The sequence below is a fragment of the Cavia porcellus genome, unplaced genomic scaffold, assembly GCF_034190915.1.
Source record: "Cavia porcellus strain 051 isolate PalLab524CR breed Dunkin Hartley unplaced genomic scaffold, mCavPor4.1 scaffold_32, whole genome shotgun sequence".
Classification (NCBI taxonomy): domain Eukaryota; kingdom Metazoa; phylum Chordata; class Mammalia; order Rodentia; family Caviidae; genus Cavia; species Cavia porcellus.
Window position 1 is genome coordinate 17,727,767 of NW_026947515.1, and position 22,334 is coordinate 17,750,100.

The 22,334-nt window shown below is 34.3% G+C and overlaps 1 protein-coding gene across 10 annotated transcripts in view; it reads right to left on the reverse strand.

Moving 5' to 3' along the window:
• The window catches only part of Tanc2 (tetratricopeptide repeat, ankyrin repeat and coiled-coil containing 2), a 463,309-nt gene that overhangs the window by 293,781 nt on the left and 147,194 nt on the right, over positions 1 to 22,334 (reverse strand). For 6 of the 10 annotated variants that reach the window (XM_063242108.1, XM_063242109.1, XM_063242107.1 and 3 more), the window contains one exon: positions 16,235 to 16,417. In XM_063242108.1, the coding sequence (XP_063098178.1) occupies positions 16,235 to 16,417 (183 nt within the window). The remainder of the gene's footprint in view (positions 1 to 16,234; positions 16,418 to 22,334) is intronic. The other 4 variants (XM_063242114.1, XM_063242113.1, XM_063242111.1 and 1 more) reach the window with 1 other exon arrangement.

Here is a 22,334-nt window from a genome sequence, read left to right on the forward strand (position 1 = left end):
ACTAAGGGAATATATAGTATGCAATCAGGGATCCAGCCATTTCTTGTACCTCTCCCTAAAATTCTAAAGGCAATTACTAAATTAGAGGAAAAATAAAGAAGTTTAAAGATTTTTCTACTCCCCCAAAGCACACTGCCCTCTTCTGAATTATCCATAATAATTTTATCTTTCTACTTTTCCTAGCTTATGGAAATCATTTCCTCAGCAACACTATTCTAAATTATGCAATATTTCCCATATTAGATGTACTTTTTCTCTATCTCTAGTTACCCAGAAAACCTCAGCTAATATACACATCTGATTTTTATCCTTTCCTCATCAGCTGGCTCCAAATGCAACTCTTCTAAAGTACTGGGTCATAATAATGCACTGATGTCTCTCAGACTTGAACTGAATATATGCACTGCATAACCCTAAAATGTAACAATTATTTCCCTGTTACTGAAAAGATAAAGAGACTGGTTTACATTTTCCCTAGGGTACCAGTGTATCTTTTATTTACATAAAAGAACACAGGGAGAGGAAGTGGTGAGAGTTTGGACAGTAATAGAAGGACGATAGATTCATTAACCCACAGAATACATACGGCAGTGAACTGACCAGAGAAGCAAGGGGACACTTTCAGAAAGTCTTAGATGTGCTCCAACATCACTAAAGCATAAAAACAGGCTTTTTCTCTCATCACCAGTATGAAGAGTTAGACATAAGTCATTCCCAGGAATAGCAAAGTACTCTCCCTGGGGACAGAAATGATATATATATATATAGGAGAGATACATATTTTTAAGGCATCAGGAATAAATTTCACTGTTTTTCAAAGAAGTGAACAGCAATTACACAAAGTGGTCACCAAATCTGAAAACTAGGAAAATCTTTTAACAAATAGTTTATTGATGTTATGAATGATAAAATACTAGTCTCTGTATTTCTTAGACTTCATGGCCTCCCCATATAGTCTATCTTTGGAATAGGAATGAAAAAAGGATTTCCCACCTATATTATAAAGCTATTATAATCACTATAGGTATAGCTTGTGTAACCTTTTCTTCAACCTCACAGTGTCCATTTCCATTACCAACTATTTATAATCTGCATGGAGTTATTCACAGAAAATAAAATACCATCAGTATCAATATTTCAAAGTTTATTTTGTTGGTCTCAATAAAGAGCTCAACTATTCTATTAACCCAGTAATTGCATAAAGTTTTATTACTTCTATACATAAGATATAATCATTCAGCACTTCCATACATGAATATGAACTTTTTTGAGGATTCTCAAAGACTTTAGAAGTCTAATTGTTTTTTTAACAATAAAACGAGTAGCGTGAACCCATGAGTGAGATCAGTCATTTAAAGTAAAATCTGCTGCATGGCTCAGTTGCCAGAGCATAAGAGTTAAAATACAGTTCCCTAGGTCTCAGTTCATAGAGCAATTTGAGAGAGATAAATGTACACTCTTTATCTAAAAGATTAAGACAAGCATAGAGAACAGATGTTTTTAAAAATGCAGTTGGTAGAAGCTAAGACTTTCCATCGAAGAATGTCTGAAAAGGAGGGATTCTATGAAGCACAGATGCAGAGAAGAAGGCATTACTCCTATAAGAAATAATGAATTGTGAACAGAGTTGCTCAGAAGTACTACAAAGAGCAATTAGCTTCGATTCCATTGTCACCAAGAGGACACAGAGAAAAGAAAGTCTGTGCTAGAGTCTTTGTTGTTCTCAGACTCAAGCAGGGAGAACCAGAGACTACCATCATCACCTACAAAAAGGCTACTACAGCAACAACACAGATGTCAAAAACTAGATCAAGTGTAGGGTAGACAAAAGTTGAAATTCTGCCTGCGTTTGCTTTTTTTTTTTTTTTTTTTCTTTTTCCTTTTTATCGGTACCGGTGATCGAACTCACGACTGCTTGCTTGCAAGGTGGGCACTTATGCCGCTGAGCTAAATCCCCAGCCTAGAAACTCCTTCTTTTGAAAGGCAGAGGGAAGGCTTCTTCATAAAACCCTTTAATTCACTAGTTTTCCTGTCATTGTGGCACTTAAACTAAAAAGGATGGTGCAAGCTTTCTCAGCTAGCTTCTAATTGGACACAACATCAACACTACATGCAAGATTGAATGATCATATCTTCTGGGCCCCTTTTCCACTGGACAGGCTCAGTACACTTTTGTAGACAAACTGAATAGGTATGTTCTTATCTGAGAAAACTGCATAAACCTAAGACCAGATTTTGTCAGCTCCCATTCCAGAAGACTGATGGGGAGTTCTGCAGTTCTTGTATAGTTCCATGACTGTCTTTGCTCTATCTTTGTATCATCTTAGTCAAACGGTAACCCCTTCAGGAATATCATCCTCCTACTAGATTAATGGATATGATCAATCACATGTATCTTCCACAAGGAAGGTGGATCTAATATCTTCGGAGATGATCTTTAAGTGTTCTGAATGGAATGTACAAATTAATTGCTAGATCCAGGTCATAAATTTTGTCTAGGGTTTCAACCTATACTAATCCTCAGAAAATCATTCAGTAGTTGTGCAGGCCATTTCCTACCTCCAGCTCTGACATCTACAGGTATGTAATCATATAATTTGGGGCAGAAAGAACTTTCTCCAGATACTGTATTGCCATAGGCCAACTTCCATGTTGGCCTTGAAGTTCTCCTGTAGGAAATGGCCAACAGAGAGATGCTGGAGGCCTAAATTCTAAATGATCCTCTCCCACGTGGTGCTCTTCATCAAGGTATGTGGCCCAAGCATGACTGCATACAGGAGTTAGCAAGCCAGAGTCTTCATGCTGAGGAAAGTGGTCCCCAATGCTGCCCAGAAACTTTATTTCTAGGCTCTGCTTCTGACATGCTCCAGTACCTGCAGGGACTCAAGGTTAATGTTTTTGGTAAATATTGACTACTTTACCCTCTGGGATTTTGCACTTTTCTATCCCTAGATTCCCTTAGATTTACAAGTTCCACCTACTTCCTATGATAGCCAACAATTGCCCACTACTGATCAAGCCCTAAGTTTTATGGTCTTTTTAGACCTCCGCATCATTACTGTACCAGACTATATCTTATTAATTTGCCTTCTCCAACTTGTGTCCTATCTTCCTGATTAGACACGTCACTGGCCAGAACTCTAAAAAATTTTAGAAAACAAAACAAAAATTTTTAGAAAACTCAATTCAGATTTTAGGCAAGTAAATTTCTTAAAATATAAAGAAAGGAAGCTCTGAGGCAATGGTCAGTAATTTTAGAAGAGAAAATGGCTCAAAGATTAGATTGAAATAAAAAAATCAATAAATGATGACAAAGAGAGACAAAAAAAAAAATCCAAAAACTAGTAAACAAGGAAAGTGGGAGAAGGGAGGAAAGAAACAGTTAATAATGACACTGAACTTTCCTATGGGCACCCAATGCAGGAAGAGACAACCAGCAGATCTGCCTCAACTTGCTGGGTGTCACCACCAGGAGGCCCTTTCCTGCAGGTGGAGAGTGCAGGCAGAGAGCCAGACAGATCTGCGTCTGTGTACTGGGCGCTGCCACAAGAAGGCCCTTTCCTGCAGGCGGCCAGGACAGGCAAAAAGAACCAGCAGATCCACCTCCACCTGCCAGGTGCTGCCATCAGAAGACCGAGGCCTGCCAGCAGCCAGCACAGATAGAGAGAATCAGCAGATCCCCCTCTACCTGGAGGGAGCTGCCACAGAAGGCTCCTTCCTGCAGGCAGCCAACAGGAAGAGGGACATACAGCCAGGGAAACTCCATGTACCTGTAGGCCTCCATTGGAGGCCCTTAGTTCCTTTGGGTAGCTATCACCCACCAGAAGAATCAGACAAACACACTCCTGTGTGTCTGCCACCATCGTGGGAGTCTCAGTGCAGAGAAACAGATTGAGAAAAGCAGCCCCACCTCCACATACCCCAATCATCAGGAAAGCCCTGGTGTAGCTGCATAGGTCCGGAGCAGCCCGTCCCACTCCCTGTTACCTCACTGTAAATCTGGGGTTAGAGGAACCCAGATGCCTGTCCTATTTTCTTATACCGCAGAGTGACAGCCAACATGGGAAGTGCCTGGGGCCCAACAACCAGCATGCTGAGAGGAACAATGTTCAGAGAAGAATGTCAAGATGAAGGAGCAAAAGGCAATATCAGACCTCCAGCCCACACATAAGTCTGAGATACACAGTCATACAAGAAACTCACAGTCACATCTGGGAGGGAAAGGTGGAAACTACTGTTAATTTCTTATTGTTTTGTCTTTGAACTCTTATATTATTTTCACAACATTGTTAGATTTGGCTTTGTTTTGTTAGATTTTACTGTCTGATGATATGGGCAGCTATTCTAAACATGATGGGATGTATTATAGTAATCATGGTTGGTTTCCTCTTACACTGTTTTGAAGTCTTATAGTGTTTTCAGTTGTTTGTTTAGTTTTATTCTGTTTTGTTTTGTTTGATTTTATTGTGTGTGATGGTATGAACAGCTGTTTTGAAGAAAATGAGACATCATGGTAGCCATTGCTGATTTCCTATCATCTTGTTATGATGTCATATCATGCTTTTTGTCTTTTGATTGGTTGTATCCTGTTGTGTTTTATTTGATTTTTTATTTGTTATGTGATGGTGTGGACAGCATTTTTGAGGAAAATGAGATAGTAGCCATTGTTCATTTCCTGCTATCTAGTTTTGAAGCTGTGTAATGCTTTCATTCTTTTGATTACTTTTATACTATTTTGCTATGTTTGATATTATTGTGTATGAAGATGTGGTCAACTATTTCAGCAAAACAAAAGAGACATTATGGTAGCCACTGTTATTTCCTGTTGTCTTGTTGTGATGTCCTATTTTGCTTACATTGTTCTGTACTGATTTGCTTTGTTTTGTTTTGTTTTATATTATTCTGTTTAAAATTTAAAAATACATTAAAAAATAATGGGACTAAAATGAACATATGTTAAACACCAACTGGTATATATACCAATTTCCCGTGATAAACCCCATCATGATGTATATTAACACGTACCAATAAAATATTAAAAAGTAATTTATATAATAATAAACATATGGAAGTATCTAAAGAAATGAATACCAGAAATAGTAATAATCATATTCATTATGATTGTTGTTATTGCTATTAGAGCATACTGAAAATTGCCTTCCAGGTCTAATGCATGCTAAGCAAGTGCTCAATAAGTGAGAAATATTCCCACCCACAGAGGCAAATTTGTGCCCAAAAAAGCAATAAACAGAGAAAAAAAGGTCACAATCAAAGATGAACAGCAAAACATCCTCTAAATACAACTGTCAAGGAAGAATAAAGTCCTAACTAAGAAGAGCTATGCTTTTAAGATAGAAAGAGTATTGTAGGGATATACTGAGAATAAAAACATGAACGAGGAAAGGGCTGATCCACTGCAAGAAAAAGACAGTAATAATTGTGTTCATGAACTTTCCCTTATGAATCTCTCTCTAGAGTTAAACTACTATGTTCTTGACATACTTCATATTTATTTAACCCACATAATACTCTATAAAGGAGAAATGACAACAATAATAATGTAATAAAAAAAAGAAAAACATACTCAGTAATGAAGTGACTTAATTAAGGCCATACAGTTAATAAGTGTGAGAAGCAATGCCGGAACCCAAACATATGTGATTCCGAAGTTTGTCATACTTAGCATTCTACTCCAAAACATGTACAACTACTAATTACTCAATCTTTGTGCAAAAGCTGTTAATACCAAAAGAGTCACTTATATCAGTCCTAACAAAACTAAAAACAAGTAAGTTATAAAGAAAAAATTTCCACAGTAATCTGATACACAGTGACTTACAAAAGACTATGCCAGAACCACAGCTTTGCATAAAGACCACCTTCCCCCTCCCACCCTACACAAACATCTACAACGATATTTGTCCAGTAACTCCAACATCAGACTGACACTACCCTTGTGAATCCTTGTGACTCTGGATTATTGTTTCAAATTTTCTAATGTAATCTCCCCCATTATTACCTTTAAAACTCAGCCTTAACACTTTGGTTTGTGTTCTTTTTGTTTTTTGAGACAGGGTCTCAAGATGTAGTTAGGAGGGTTATAAACTAAGTACATACCATACCACAGAGTGTGCAACAATTCAAATCCTTTTCTTAAAAAGTTAATTTGGGACAGGGTCTTTTATTTTGGGTGGACATCAAACTTGCAACCCTCTTGCCTCAGCCTTCCAAATGGCTGGGGTTACAGGCATGTGCTGCCATGTTCAACTCCTCAACCATTTGTTTTTTTAAAAAATTTTTATTAGTACATGTTTGTAGTGTATAATGAATACACTCATCATGATTCATCTGTACATTCTGGATATGCTCATAGTTTACTATGGCTTATGTATTCCCATTGCAATGCAGTTCTACACATTTCCAAATAAACAGTCTTGAAAGAACTTTTCTCTGATTCTTATTTATGTGGATATTGTACTTTTGATGATTAAAAAAAATCAGGCATTGAAACATAATGACCATTATAATAGTATTAACTAGTGGGACTTTAAAGGTGATTAAAGTATAGTGGCACATGTCTGCAATCCAAGCACTCTCAGAGGCTGAGGTACAAGTTCACAAATTCAAACCCATTCTGGATAACTCAGTGATTTAGCAAAACAAAGTGGGTAGGGGAGAAATTAGTTCACAAGAGCATTCCTTCCCTCACAGCCTTTATAAAAAAACCATCCCATAATGTTTGGCTTTCCTGTCCTCCCATCTTCTGCCACATGAGGAACTGGGCAACATCTTGGGCACAGAGAACAACCTTCACCAGAAACCAAACCAAAGAATAGCTTCTTTGATTGTGACACTTCTCTTCCTCCATAATTCCAAGAAAATAAATTGCTGCTCTTTATAAATTACTCATTCTCATTTTTTATAGCAGCACACACAGACTGACAACTCCTACACAGTATTTTGCTTCAATGTTCTCCATTATACTTAATGTATAGAGGATAGACTATATTATAAGGTCACAAAACTCCAATTTATGAGGAAAATGAATCTAAACACATCATCAAAATATAAGAGCACATAATTTACAATTAAAAATTCTAAAAGAACATGAAGGAATGAAAAATTCAAGAAACAAGAATTTTAAAAGAAAAATTTTTATTATGTTCCACTATTGTGTGCCATTCCAAAAATGGGACACTTAGCACAAAAAGATTAAGGCACACATTTTTATCCTGTAAATTAGAAAACTAATGGTTGAAAGGAATAGTCTGTTACACAGAGGAAAGCTTACACTCACTGAAAGTATTCACACAGAAGTTATTCACCATCCACTTAAGATTGCTGTGCATACTAGAAACGCTCACATAGGTAAAGTACCTATAAACATCTATAATTAATATAATTACTAGTATTACATGATTGATTAAATGTTTAGTTAAAATTTATTACAAAATCATCTGAGGACCTGTGATTTTTGTAGTTACTAGCTATAATTTTTAAGTTTTCTTGTATCAATTTTACTGTTTGTTTCTTTCCCTTCTTTCTAGGTTTTTAAAAATTATTTTTCTGTAAAGTTGCTCACTGTATTTTCTTAAAGACATTATTATAGTTGTTAATTCATTTTTTATGTCCCATATGTTACTTATCTTTTTTCTCTTTCACTTTGATCGTTTCTCTTAAAGTTTCTTCTAGGTCTTCTCAAAGAAACTGCCTGTGTCTTTGTGTCTTCACTGGTTAAAATTTTTTAAAAATTTTTATTTATTTCTTCATTTAATTTCACTGATAAACTTTAAACTTTTTTTAGCTCCTTGAGTTAAAATGATTTATTTTCAGTACCTCTTTTCTAATACAAGCATTCAAATTACTGACTTTTTCACAGAGTACTATTTGGCTGGATCTGAAAAGTTTTAATTCCTAAAACATGTCAACTTGATTTTCTTTTTTTCAATTTTGGCTTCTATTTTAACCTGAGATAGGTCTTAAACTTTAAATTTCTAGAGAAAGAATTATCATCTGTGTTTATGCTGTTAGATTCTTTCATTTTAAGTAAATAATGCAGTTTGTCACTACACACATGATCAATTTCTATAAACAGATTACAATGTCAAAAAAGAATACATGGTTCTTATTTCATCTACAATTATATGAATTAAGTTTACTAACTACATTTAGATTATTAAATTTTTCCATATCCTTTAAGGCATTGAGAAAATGATTTTATAAAAAATTAAAATCACCTTGTCAATTCATCAACTTTCTTTCATTTTTAAGTGTTTTCTATACATACCTTTTCGAAAGTTCATAAAAAAATGACAATGTATTGTTCATATACAGTAAGGTTCATCTATTTAAAGTGCACAGTCAATAGATTTAGTGTAGTTAAGAGTTGTGAGACTCTCATCCTAAACTGTTTAGAACATTTTTATTAGTCCAAAATGGAATTCTGTGCCCTTAGCAGCAAACTTCCCATACTCCTTTAGGAGGAGATAATCACTAATTAATATTTGGTCTCTACAGATTTGCCTTTTCTGGAGATTTCAAATAATTGAAACTATACCATATTATGTGTTCTAGCATGGATAATAATTTATTTTTACTTCCAAATTCTATAGTTATACTATATTTTATTTGTCCATTCAATGGCTGATGAAAATTCAAACTACTTTCACTTCTTGGCTCTCATGAAGACATCTATGCAAGTTTTGGTGTGAATGTTTTTATTTCTCATGGGTGGATTTATATATTTTGACCATTTTTTTCATATATAAAAAGCTCAATAACTATTAGTATCTATTTCATGACTTGTACCTGCAAAAAATATCAAATACTTAATTATTTTTGTTTATTTTTATTTTGTTTTGTATTATAATAAATGTGATCCTTTTTTTAACATTTGCCTGGTATATATTTTTCATTTTTTTATTTGCAAGCTTTTTTTCACTTTGTTTTAGTAGTGCCCATTATGGAAAAAGCACGTTATACCTTCTAATACATTCCATCATTTTTTAGGGTAATTGCTATCATATTTCATGTGATGACTGACTTACTTAAATTTTCTTTGACTTCTGGCACTTTTATATGTTTTCTCTTCCTTTTCACTTTTATATGTTTCTTTCCTGTTCTCCTTCAGTTTTCATCATAATCTTATAGGTCAACTAACCTGACAGAAATGAAATAATTTCATTTTCAAAAATGTAAATGACTTAATGCTTTGGCTCCTGTTTCATCAAGGTTAATTTGGGCATTTTGGAAAACTATCCCTAGCAGCACTTATTCAGAAATAGAAAGGTACAGCTACTATAATTCAATAGATCACACTTAGCAATACCACAACAGCTATAAATAACCCTATTATGAGTAAGCATTGCAATACTCTATATGATACTTCCACTCTGTATGATTCCCATTCAACCATGACAATAAATTAGAATAGAAAATTACCTTTTTTTAAAACCAGGAATTGAACTCACGAACTCAGGCTTGCTAGGCAAGTGCTTGTACTACTGAGCTAAATTACTTTCTTGTATACAAGAACAAAGGTTAAAATCTCACAAAATATAAAAAGAGCTGATTTAGGTATGTTGCACACTCCAGTGTGTGTAAATATGACAAAATGTTTCTTTATTTGATTGTTTATGCATTGAGTAAGTGCTCAAGATACACCTCATGGCAAAATCTCCATCTCAGTCTTCTTTTCAACAGTATCTTGGCCTTGGCCTTTTTACCACCAGTTGTAGCATTAAGAAACTTGCTAACTCAGTTTAGTAACAATCCCCTCCTCTCCTTGATATACAATCACCCTGCAATCCCACTACCTCTGACACTCCCATTTTAATCATTTTATATTCACTGACTCTTTTGAGATCATCTGGGATGATCTCATACCAGAATTCTTTACTGTATTTGGAATTGAACTTAGTTCTATACTGAGATCTCTTTCCTCTATACCTGAATAAATGTGGGGTTTTTCTTTTCTTTTCTCTTTTTAATAATTTAACTGCCCAGATCTGGTTTTAACAATACTAACTCATGTATACTAAACACATACACTGAGTTAAATAACTCCTCTACATTCTCCAGTTTGGGCTCAGAAAACTATGGAAATAATCTCTTCAGGGCCAGAAATGGAAGGCACCCCTCTTCCCCTTCTACAGAATTAATCCTGGGTTTACAACACAGTAACTGAATCGTTAACCCATAATATATAATTTAGAAATTAGAAATAATAGAAACTGATTTAGAAATAGCAACTGAGTTCAGTATTATTATTCTAATGATCTTAAAAGTCTCCATATACATTTCTTCACTTAACCTTATAAGAAATATGTGATATCTAACAGTAGTGATGGAACTCTAACAAACATATCTACTACATATTTTAATCTGATAAAATTAACTTTAAGAGGTCTTGAATTTCAATGTTTATTTTAAAAGCGCTTATGAGAGACAGTATAAACTGAAAGTCACATGAATATGAGGATGCCTAAATTAATCAGACTAAGTAGACTAATATTATATGTAGGCCTTCATATCTTCAAATTAGCTTCCCAATAATTTTCTTTTGATGCCAATAAAAGAAGACAGTGTTTTCATTTTATCCACAATACAAACAAGAGGAAAAGTAACAGTGAATGTTTGTTATACATTAGGATACATGTTTAAGGAATCTTAACTTTCAAAGCAAACATATTTTTTCCTCATAATAATATTCCCCATAGTATATATCTTGAATCTCAGTATGTTTTCAAATATTGCAAGGTAAGGAAAGAATACCAGTGAACACATCATGAGAACACTAAAATATATCAGGTCATGTAGAATAAAACTATATAGAAGTCCTTTTTATTTTTAAACATTTATTATTATTATTATTATTATTATTATTATTGGTTTTTTTAAGGCAGGATCTCACTATGTGTTCTAGGTTGGCTTTCAGCTCACTATGTAGCCCATGCTGGCCTAAAATTGGGGCAGTCCTCCTACCTCAGACTCCCAAGTACTGAGATTACAGGTATGTACCACCATGCCTGACCAACTACTTCTTAATATGGAAAAAGCTTAACAAATGTTTCCAGAATGTATCTTAAATAAGTAAATGTTCCTGTCTGATCCATGACAAAAACAGTATCTTGGCCACTGCTAGCATCTGAAATATAAATTAACAAAACCAGTTCAGTTACTGCAATTTATTTACTATCCAAATTAGACTGCCATATGGTCATTCCAATCTATTAGCAGTAAATACTCTTAATATCAGCAGCCTAAATATTTTTTCTCAAGAGATTAATCTATTTGCTGTTAGTATTTGAAGATTACCTCTCAGGAAAGTTGGACTTACTCAAGATACTTAAGTTACTTCAAAGCATTTCCAAAAAGCTTAAAACATATACATTGTTTGACATAGCTGACAGAAAGTCAATAACCCAATCTCTTTAGAAAACATAATAATTGTAGCTAACATTTTGACTACCTACTCTATGTTAGATATTGTTTTATGAGCTTTACATGTATTCACTCATTTAATTCTTACTGCTTATACAAGGCAGATATTATTGTCCTTATTTTAGAATAAGCAACTGAAATAGAGATATTTTAGGTAAAGTTGAGCAAGATTACACAGAAAATGTATCACTTCAGTTGATTCTGGATTTTGTAAATGGTAAAAATCATAAACATTAAAAAAAGAGTACATATAAACTTATATACTTCCCTCTTCAACTCCTTTGCTTTCCCAATAGTGGGAATTGAACCCAGGGGCACTTTATTACTGAGCTATATCTTCACTCCTTTTTAAAGTTCCCATTTTGACTCAGGGTCTTGCTAAGTGATCCAAGCTTAGCTCCCTTTCCAACTTGCCATCTTCCTGTCTCAGTAAAGTAGCAAAGATTATAGGAATGTACCACAATGCCCAAACCTCTCCCACCCTGAGTAAGAGTTAGTATATTTCCATACTGCCACCAAATGTATACATGGGTGAATTTGTGTTCATAGCAATTTTTAACACATCAATTCCTATTGCTAATAATTTTCTTTTTGTTACATAAACAATATTAAATAACATACATTTTAAAACTTGCACAAGTCTATTTGTAAACTCTAAGCCAAAATTCCTTTGACATTTATGCACATTACATAGATAAATCGAATAAATTTAAAAAATGTTGAATTAATGAATTAACTATTGGCATTCCTAAATTATCTATGGATTAAGACATGCTGAGGGTCTTATGATAATATTAAAAAAAATAAACCTTGGAGAGGTTTTTTTTTGAATAAGAATTTGGAGATAATGGGTCTAACAGTATGTCTCTACACACTCCTATGTATCATCCCCGATGCACAATACCCAACTAAAGCAAGTGAGCCTTGGAGTCTACTCAATCTCTAGTTTAGATCTTCAAGCCTTCCTTTACTGTTTAAACCATCTGACTGCATATTTTGTTATTGGGAACATAAAAATCATAATATACCAGATATGGGAGATGGAGTATTATCTTCTGTAAACTTCAATTTTCTTGGTGATAAAATGAGATTGCTTCCATGTTGCACTACCTTTAGAGGATTTTTCCTTTAGTAAGAAATTTCTCTCTCAGTCTAAGAACCTACGCCATGCACAGACCCCATCGGACTGAACAGCCAGACCCAATCTCTCCCCGTGAGTGAGCACCATTCACAAACTAGGGGCTAAAGAGAACAAAGGACACATCAGCAAGCAAACTCAGTCTGGGAACCAGTGCGATGTGTGGACCCCTTCAGGACTGGAAGAGCCAGACCCTAGCTTCTCCCCATGAGTGAGCACCATTCATGAACTGGGAGTAGAGAGAACAAAGGATGAATCAGCGAGCAAATCCAACCTGGTAACTTGCACCATGCGTGGACCCACCCTGGAATGGAACAGCCAGACCCTTGCCCCTTTCAGCACATAGGCTGGCAAACAAGAAGTACCATCCCACAGCCACCCCCTGGCCCTGTAAGTAACAGGCTTATCCAGAGAGACACAGGCTGTGACGATAGCTATCGAGGTGAAATGCAATTGGATGCCTGTGGTGCTTTGGTGTTTCACTAACAATGCTGGTCTAGGGCCAGTGGTCTGATCACAGGTTCAGAGGATAGCAGTACGCAGTGTGCCAAATTATGTATCTACTCTTAAGAAAAGATTTTTCCTATTCTTCCTCCCTGCTAAGTCAAAGGATTTAAAAATGGACTTATTTCTGCAAGTAAGTCTTTATATACACCTGTGTTGAAAGATGAAGGTAAATGTGATAAATATGCTAAAAATAGAAAGGTTATGTAAGAACAATGATAGGAAAAAGCTACTCCCTATAACAGCTTTTAAGATGAAACATCGGTATGCTACATACCTTCCAGGAAATGGAGACAATGGCTAAAAATCAGGCAAATACATACAAGGTTAACAAACATGGGATATTCTGGTCCTCCATACTGCATTCTTCATATACTTGCCATCAAGATTCAATTTAAAGGTAAATCAGTTACATTTCTTCTCATTCCTCCTTTGCTTAAAATTCTACAAATAATGCAGGCATCTCATCATGACCTAAAACTTCTGGGTTTTACCAACCTCTCCACTGCATTTTCACCTATCCTTTCATTGACTACTCAATGTAAGCCATACTTGCTCTCTTTTCACTCGAAGCTCATTTCTGTCTTGGACTATTCCCTCTTCCTAGAAGGCTCATATTCCACACCTTTTAAAGGCTTTTTTAAAATTCAAACATCAAACTCTCCTGCTGCTAAATGATCATTCCATAAAAAGAAACTATACTGGACTAGGGATTTAGCTCAGTGGTATAAACACTGCCTGGCAAGCGCAAGATTGTGAGTTCAATCCCCAGTGTACCCCCCCCAAAACAAAACAAAACAAAAAACTATACTTCTACCTCAGTCTCTTAATCACATTTCCTACTTTATACCTTCATAGCACCTGTTACTAAAATTTAATTAATCAGGTGTTTTGCCACTCTTATATCCAGTACCTGGTATACAATGGGCCCTATTTGTTGAATGATTAAGAAAAGCACTGAAGAATAACAAATGAACTAATTCACATGTACTGAAGGCCAAATATGAAGAAGCCATAAAAGAAATGAAACTGGCTCCTATTCTGACTCTATTTATTCAATATGAATGGTAATATGAATACAAAGAATATAAGGCAGTTAGAAGTTTAAATGCACAGAAATGACAAAATTAAAGATACCTTTAATGGCCCCATTAAATGAGTGTACTTTGATAACTAATGGCAAATAAGAACCATGCTCCTGAGGGTATTTCTTTTTGGTTGGTTAGTTTTTCACTATCCAACTTTCCTTCTACTTATTTATTATGAAACACAACTTTGAGAGGAAGAATAAAAAATGAATAATCTGACTATAGGTTTTATTAAGGTTCAATGTATTTTCATAATCCTCATCCTGTGCTTCACTTAAAAGAAAAGCAGCTACAGACATTTTCATGGCAACTTCTTTAAAGAAAGAGGTTTCTAACTGAAACAGTAATAAGATCCAAAATATACAAAAAATATTGTAATAAAGAGGTTTCTTTCATTTATAAATTTTTAAATGCACTGTCAATCTTTAAATTATTAAGGCCTGAAGAGTCTTCAGTAAGACAAAGTATTTGAAAGATCCCACACTTCAAACATTGTAAAATTAAAACTGAATAGTTTATATAAGCTATTATATAAACTCATTCTTACTGCTTTACCACAACATCTCTGGGATATTGGGCATGTTACTGAGGTTATCATTATACGCATTTATCATTTAATAAAAACGGCCTATCAAAGTGAAATTCAAATTGTGATAGGCAAATAGAATAGGAAAGTAGCATCTCCAATACCTCGGGCAATCCAACTCACATACATGGAAACTGAATTTTTCTTGCTATTTCTTCTAATGTGTGTGGTAAAATAGTACATTATATAACAACTATCAGATTTGGATGTTTTAAATTTTTAGCAATCAATACCTTTAACTGCAAAAACAGGGAGCATATCTAAACAATGAAATTATATTCATGTCAAATCCCATTAAATCTATCATATTTTTGGCCTTTAATAGAGATTCAGTACCTCAAACTACAACATTAGGCTGGGGGGGGGGGAGTTAAGGGCCTCACATTTGCTAGGCAAGAGTTCTACCGCTGAGCTACACCCCTAGCCATATTAGATTATCTTATAAATTTTTATCTAATGACTTAAGAGTTAATGCTTTGACTCATTTAGCTCTTGAAAATTCCTAAAATACAACAAGCAATGTAAAGAAGAAAAACTTATGCTTCCAAGAATTACAGAAAAAAATTCTATTCTTTTGATGAATATTACAGATGGTGAAAGTTTCATTCTACTTAAATACTCTAAAAATTCTACTTTTCTCCTCTCGATTCTTTTTAATTGTCATAATGATAACCAAATATTGTCTGCATCAATACCAGGCATACAGGAAACAATCAGCATACGTTCAATTTCATGCTTTTATAAAACATGAATCTCAGTCAACTGATTGCCATCAAGAAACTACTGGTAAAGTAGAAAAATCTAACAAAATGACCTATATTTAAAGATTTTCACACGTAAGTATTCTTCAGGGCATTTTAAATTTTTTCTATGACCAACTCAGGAGGACATAAGATCATTTAATAAATATTCAGTTTTCACATCTAACCACCTCATGCGAGTATGCAGTAAACACTATGACATACATTAAAGTTAGTGCAATCCACAATATATGAATTATCATAAATACCACAAGAAGCTGTAGTAATATCCTATGGAGAAGAAAATACTTAAATCAGCTTTTTAAAACAGAGATGATCTATATAACTCATGATTCCAAACAAAAATATGACTGATGTACCTTTGCTAAACTATAAAGCTCTTATTATCCTAAAATTACAATGCCTCCATCTGTTAATCTGACAAGAACAAGCTGATAAACGAAATTAGAACAACAGTGTATTCTGGCAAAACTAGAGACTTCCTGAAAACCTAGAAAAATATGTCCACAACAGATGGGTCACTTAGAAAATAAATACATCAATCTGTCAGAGTAATATTCTAATTTTCTAAATTAAAATCAATAGGAGCTCCACTTTCCAAGAGTCTATAACATTAGGAAGGCCAATAAAGAAAAATCTAAAGATGAATATAAACCTCGAGCGCCATATTGTTATGTTTCCTCTAAAACATACTGAATTCAGGTAAAGTCCTTACCAGTTAACTTCTTCACAGGTTGGAGCCGAACACTGATAGACTGATGTGTGAGTAAGGGGGAGGATGGAAGAGAGCGAGACATGCCCTCCATAATCCGAATGTGCTGCATACCTTCACTCATTGGAAGTGGTGGAACAGCGTAGTCTGGCTCAAAAGCACAGTCACTTTCTGTGGAGATGCCACCTGTTAACAGAAGAGAAAGTCATGAAAGAGCTGATAATAAAAGATTCTTCCTTCCTCATTAAAATACATATTTTAGGATGATTTAGAACAGTATATAGAGACACTGATTTTCACTATGAGAAACCAAATGAAGTGTTTTTCAACACACGCATTTGTTTAGACTGTATATTCAAATCTGGGTCTAGTACTAGGAAATGGAAGATGAGTAAAGGTTCCTCTTCAAGGGGCTCAGTTTCTCATGAGACATGCAGTCATATAACTATAAAACAATACTATTACAGTTTAGATCTATAATATCTGCCCAAGTCTCATGTGCTCAGCATTGGAGCACTCTGAAAGGTGATTTGATCACTGTGATTAATCCATTAGTGAGTTCACAACTGAATGTGCTGGTAGGAAGCAAGACTTGGTTGGAGGAAGTAGTTCACAGGGGGCATAACCTGGAAGGGGGTATTTTTGACACCTATCCAGCTCTTTCCATTTTTTCCCTGCATCCTGATTGTTGTAAAATGAATAATTTTTCTCTGCTATATCTTTCCACCATGTTTCTACCTTAGATCTAGCTATGTACTAAACCTCAGAAATTGTGAGCCAAATTAAATCTTCCCTCTTTAAATTACATTTCCCAAAAGGGTGATGAAAAGCTGACTCCCACAAACACAGTACCAAAATCAGAGCAATGATCTTGTTTTTCCTGACAGAAAATGAAGACAATATTTACCTACTTAAGAATGTGCAATTGCTAGTAGGGTCATTGTAACTTATTCATTTCTTTGTCTCCTCCCTCATGAATACACATTAAAACGTAAGTAGGTAAGATTGTTAAGTAGGGTAAGGTAAGATTATATGGTAAATCTGTTCATTAAAAAAGTAGTTACAAACTGTGAAATTCTACTCCTGGTAATGGTAGATTATGTACTTCAGTCCCATTTTTTCCTAAAAAAAAAACTAGAATAAAGATATTTAAAATCTTACTGAGGCAATGAAAAACGAACAGAATGATGAAGAATATAAGGAAAAGACTGAAGTGTGGCAGCTGAGACTACTTTTTACTTCAGAGCATTGGAGAAGCTAAAAAGCTTTGAGTTTTACAAAGCTGGGAACAAAATGTGAGAGTCTAGAACTCATTAAAGTGTAAAGGAGCAGTTACGAAAATTCGAACACTTTCATTAAAAGTACAAAGGAATAAATACAAACTGAACCCAAACTAGCTCTCACAAGGAGTAAGGTTAGTTGTAAATATCTCCCACTAAATTAAATGAAGGTAATCCTGAATTGCTAGAGCCCACCAAAACAAGCATAAGTCTTCCTGTGGGAAAATAATATTATCAAATAATTTATAAAATTTGTTATATATAATATCTGGCTCTTAAGTAACAATAATAGATATGATAACATGAATAAAGTCAGTCAAAAAAGCCATTTAAATCAGAAATAGAAAGTATGGAACAAGACACAAAACTTAAAATAGCATATTTAATATGCTTAGAATATAAAAATTACAAAATTTAAATACACAAGTTATGAAATTAAAAATGTTAATACATGAGTTAAAGGCAGATTAGCACAGTAAAAAGAACTAGTAAACTTAAAGGTATATCAGAAGAAAGCATTAAAATGTTTAGAGCACCAAAAGAATAGAAATGGATTCTTAGTTATAACATCAGAAGAATGAGCAATAAAACAAAAGATAACTTCGTTGAAATTAAAAACGTGCACTGTAAGATACCATGACAAGTTTAAAAACTCTCAAATGGGAGAAAATATTTGCAAATCATGTATCTGACAAAGGTATATCACATCTATAATATGTAAAGAATTCACACACTCAACACATTGATGGCACGAATGTAAGAAGGTACCAGTTCTGTGTGAAATAGATTAGTGATTCCTCAAACACCACATGATCCAACCCTTCTTTCTTCTCCTGAGTATGTATATACTCCAAGAAATGAAAACATGTTTTCAAGCAAAAAACTGAGTAAGAATGTTCACAATAGCATTATTTATAATAGTCAAAAAGTAGAAACAACCCAGTACCTGAAAAATGGATACATAAAATGTAACATATCTATACCATGGGATATTTAGTCAGAAAAATAATGAAAACTTAATTCAAGCTAAATACTTAAAATTCTTATAAACATAATGAATGAAAGATAAAAGACAGTCACAAAAAGCCACATGTTATATGATCCTATTTATATAAAATTTCAGAATAGGCATAGCCAGGAAGACAGAAAGTAGATTTAGTTTGCAGGGATCAGGAATAAGAGGGAATAGATATGCCACCAGACAGCTACAGGGTTTTCCTTTGGGGTGATATTTTACATAACAGTGATGCCTGGACAAAATTAAAATGCACTGAATCACTGAATTGTATACTTGGGAAAAGGGGCTCAGTACTGAGGATGAACCCCAGAACTTCACACCCACCCAGGAAACAAATTGCCATCAAATTGCACCCCACCCCAAACTATAGGGTTTAAATTGGTGAATTTTATGGTACATAAATTTTACCTCAATAAAAATTACAAGGATATTTACAGCCAACTACTTATTTATTCAGTCCAGAAGTCTGGAAATCATTTTTAATTTCTTCACTTCTCAATTTTTGTGTTGGTTCTACAAAATAAAATATCAAAATATACTTCAAAACTTCTGTGAACTCCATTTCTCCTACCATTATATTGGTCTAGGAGGCTACTATTACCTTTACTCCAAAATTCTCTTGAGAGAAATCTTAAAATTTATTCTTTATCCTTAGTTTTCAGAAATTTTCACCAGGATATGACTTAAGTTTTTCCTTGTCATTAGTCTCTGGGCTCTTTGATTTACTACGTTGACTAATTCTTTACTTCCAACTGTCCTTTTCCCTTTCTCTGGAGCTTGATCAGAAGGATACTATATCTCCCAGCCCTATTTTTCAAATGTGGTTCTCTCATAATAGATTTCTCATCTTAAGGTTTTCATGAACAAAACTAAAATGAGTTACACATAATTACAACTTTTATAAATTTATAAGCGAAGAACCGTATCATCAGAGGAATTTCCTATGGAATTGTTTTAAGAAGAATCTGCATTAGGTTGTTTAATATATGTCAACAAATGAATTTGATTTAGTGAAGTACCACTTTTACTTGAAATGTTCCACCATTAAAAATTAACTGATAATTTTAGAATCTAGTAATACTCCTTAGGGAATCATACCGCAATTAGTCTAGTTTGGCTGTCCTAGTTTACTTTTCTGTGTGAAACATTTTCTTCCATCTTCTCTGCCCTATAAATCATGCTTAAATTCACTGGTGTTGCAAAAGAAAAAAATTAAAAATGTTTGTTTCAAGTAAAGAAAGTACTTATGTGCATTCACAGAATGACTATATTTTACTTTTAGATAACTAGCATAGATAACCAGATAACACAGATAACTAGATAACAATTCTATGTCATGCTCATGAATCTGAAGACTGACTGTAAATCAACCTACTTAGGTTGGGACAGAGAGGACTGGGCTATTTACTAGATTTATGATGACATTCAGAACCACATCAATGTATTTTTAATAGAGGGCCCAGCCATTAAAGGGGCTACTGAATACTTGGGCTTGCTCATCACATGGTAGTTCAGAGGCAAGGAGGCCAAGTCAAATCAGAAGAGCATATGTAAGACCTCTGTTCACCAACATTCTCCTGCCCCAAGTGTAGCAGAGAGCCAAGAATGGCATCAATGGGGAGGGAAAATAATATCTGGCCCTCATCTATGGGAGCAACTGTGAAGTTGCACAGTCAACAGAACGTACCTACAACTTTATAACACAAAAGAAATGACAACTTGGGAATTCAACTCACTACATATACAAGATAACATTTATGAACTTGGCGGGTGGTTGCTGGAAATTGCACCCACTATCTCAGTCCAGTACTTTAAAACTGAGCAATATGCCGAGCCCTCAATCTTCATTTTCTACTGTTCTCTTTATTATTACTTTTTCTGTTTTAACTAACCAAATTAAAGGTTACTGAAATGATAAGATAGAGCTATCGATGAATAAAATTAACTGCTAATTTGTCAGAAAAAAAGTTATACTGGCCACTTGGTGACTAGATATAAAAAGTTGAGTTTAAAAGTAAAAAGATATCAAGCAGATGGAGTTTTTAAAAATGAAAGAATAATTATAATGTAATTAAAATTTCAGCATTCACTACAAAGTCTTATGGTAAGTTTAAGGTCAGCCTGAACTATATGGTGGGAGAGATTCTCGCAGAGAAGGAGGAGAGGGAATATGAATGAATGAAAATGAACGACTTTCTTACTTTAATTTTTTTAAAGGGTGAAGCTTTTGTTTTGTTTTGTTTTTGTACTGAGAATTAAACTCAGGACCTTGTGCTTGCCAGGCAGATGCTTGTGCTGCTGAGCTATATTCCTGGCTTGTTTTCTAATTTTTAAAGTTACATACATAAGCACAAACAAAATGTATCAATAATTCACTCCTAAAAGACAACAGAGCTTTTGCCTAATTTATTGTAACTACTCTTTTAATTCAAGGCTTACATCACCCTGTGATTCTGTAACACTCTCACAAACCCATATATTAGGCAATAATATGCTGTCAGAAATTTAACAACTAGTACAGAATCATATAGTTACTAGGTGTGGAAGCAAATGTCTGTAATCCCAGCAGACATCTGTAATGCCCAGAATTTAAGTCGGTTGGGCAATTTAGCAGAGAGAGAGTAAATTAGTCTCCACGTCCTATGGCATGTGCCCCCACCCCCCAGCAACTGGATGGTTTCGAGATCAGCTGGAATAGACAGCAACTAAGGTACCTAAAGCAACTAAATGCTTGTATTGTTATGCTGAGCTGGGGCCAGAGGTCCGAGTATCTCTTAGGAGGATGACCTTATGCAATCTAGCAAATATGGGGGGTTTCCTTTTATCTTGTCTTTGAAGGCCAATATTGTTTTCACTGTTTTGCTTTGTTCTGATTAATAGTTTAGCTCTATTCAATATTCTGCTTTGACTGATTTTATAGTGTTCTGTTTTTGGTTTGATTTTGCTATACCTGATTGAATGGACAACTATTATGAAGACATTAAGATACACTATGTACCTATTATTGCTATCCTGGTATCCTGCTCTGAAGTTCTGTATGAGTTTTGCTGCATGGTCTTGATTGGCTTTGTTCTGTGTTGTTTTATTATATTTTACTATCTTTAAAATTAAAAAAAAAGAGGAAAAGAAATGCTGGAGGCTTTAATAAAAAAGGTACACAACATATAAGAGATAAGTAAACAATGCAAACTCTAGAAAAGATTCGTAAACAGATCAAAAAATAGAAAAATAATGGAAATAAAAATGCCTTTGACAGCTTCATTAGTAGGCAAACATTACTGAGCAAAGAATCTCCAAACTTGAGGCTATATCAGTAAAACATCCAAAATTGAAAAAAGAAAAAAAAAAAGAAATAGAGAAAAACAATATTTAAGAACTGTGGTACAACTATAGAAGACATAAATAAGCACAATGTAAATAACAAAAGAAAGGACCAGAAGAAATGTTTAAAGCAGTAACGACTAATGGTTTTCCCAAACTAATGACAAGGTAAAGGGCCAAACAAGCAACAACAACCAAATCTCTATGCCTCAATATATCATATTCAAACTACAGAAAATCAAAGATTAAAAAAAGTCTTCAGGAAGAAAACACCCTACTTGTTGTATCTTGTAGTTTAGCCTCATGTACTCTTAGGTGGGGCTTTCAGTTTAGCACAGTTCTAGGTTTAGCATAGTTCTAGGTGTCATATTGTTCACTTATCTCTTATATGTTGTGTACCTTTTTTATTAAAGCCTCTAGCATTTCTTTTCCTCTTTTTTTAATTTTAAAGATAGTAAAATATAATAAAACAAATAGGAAGACT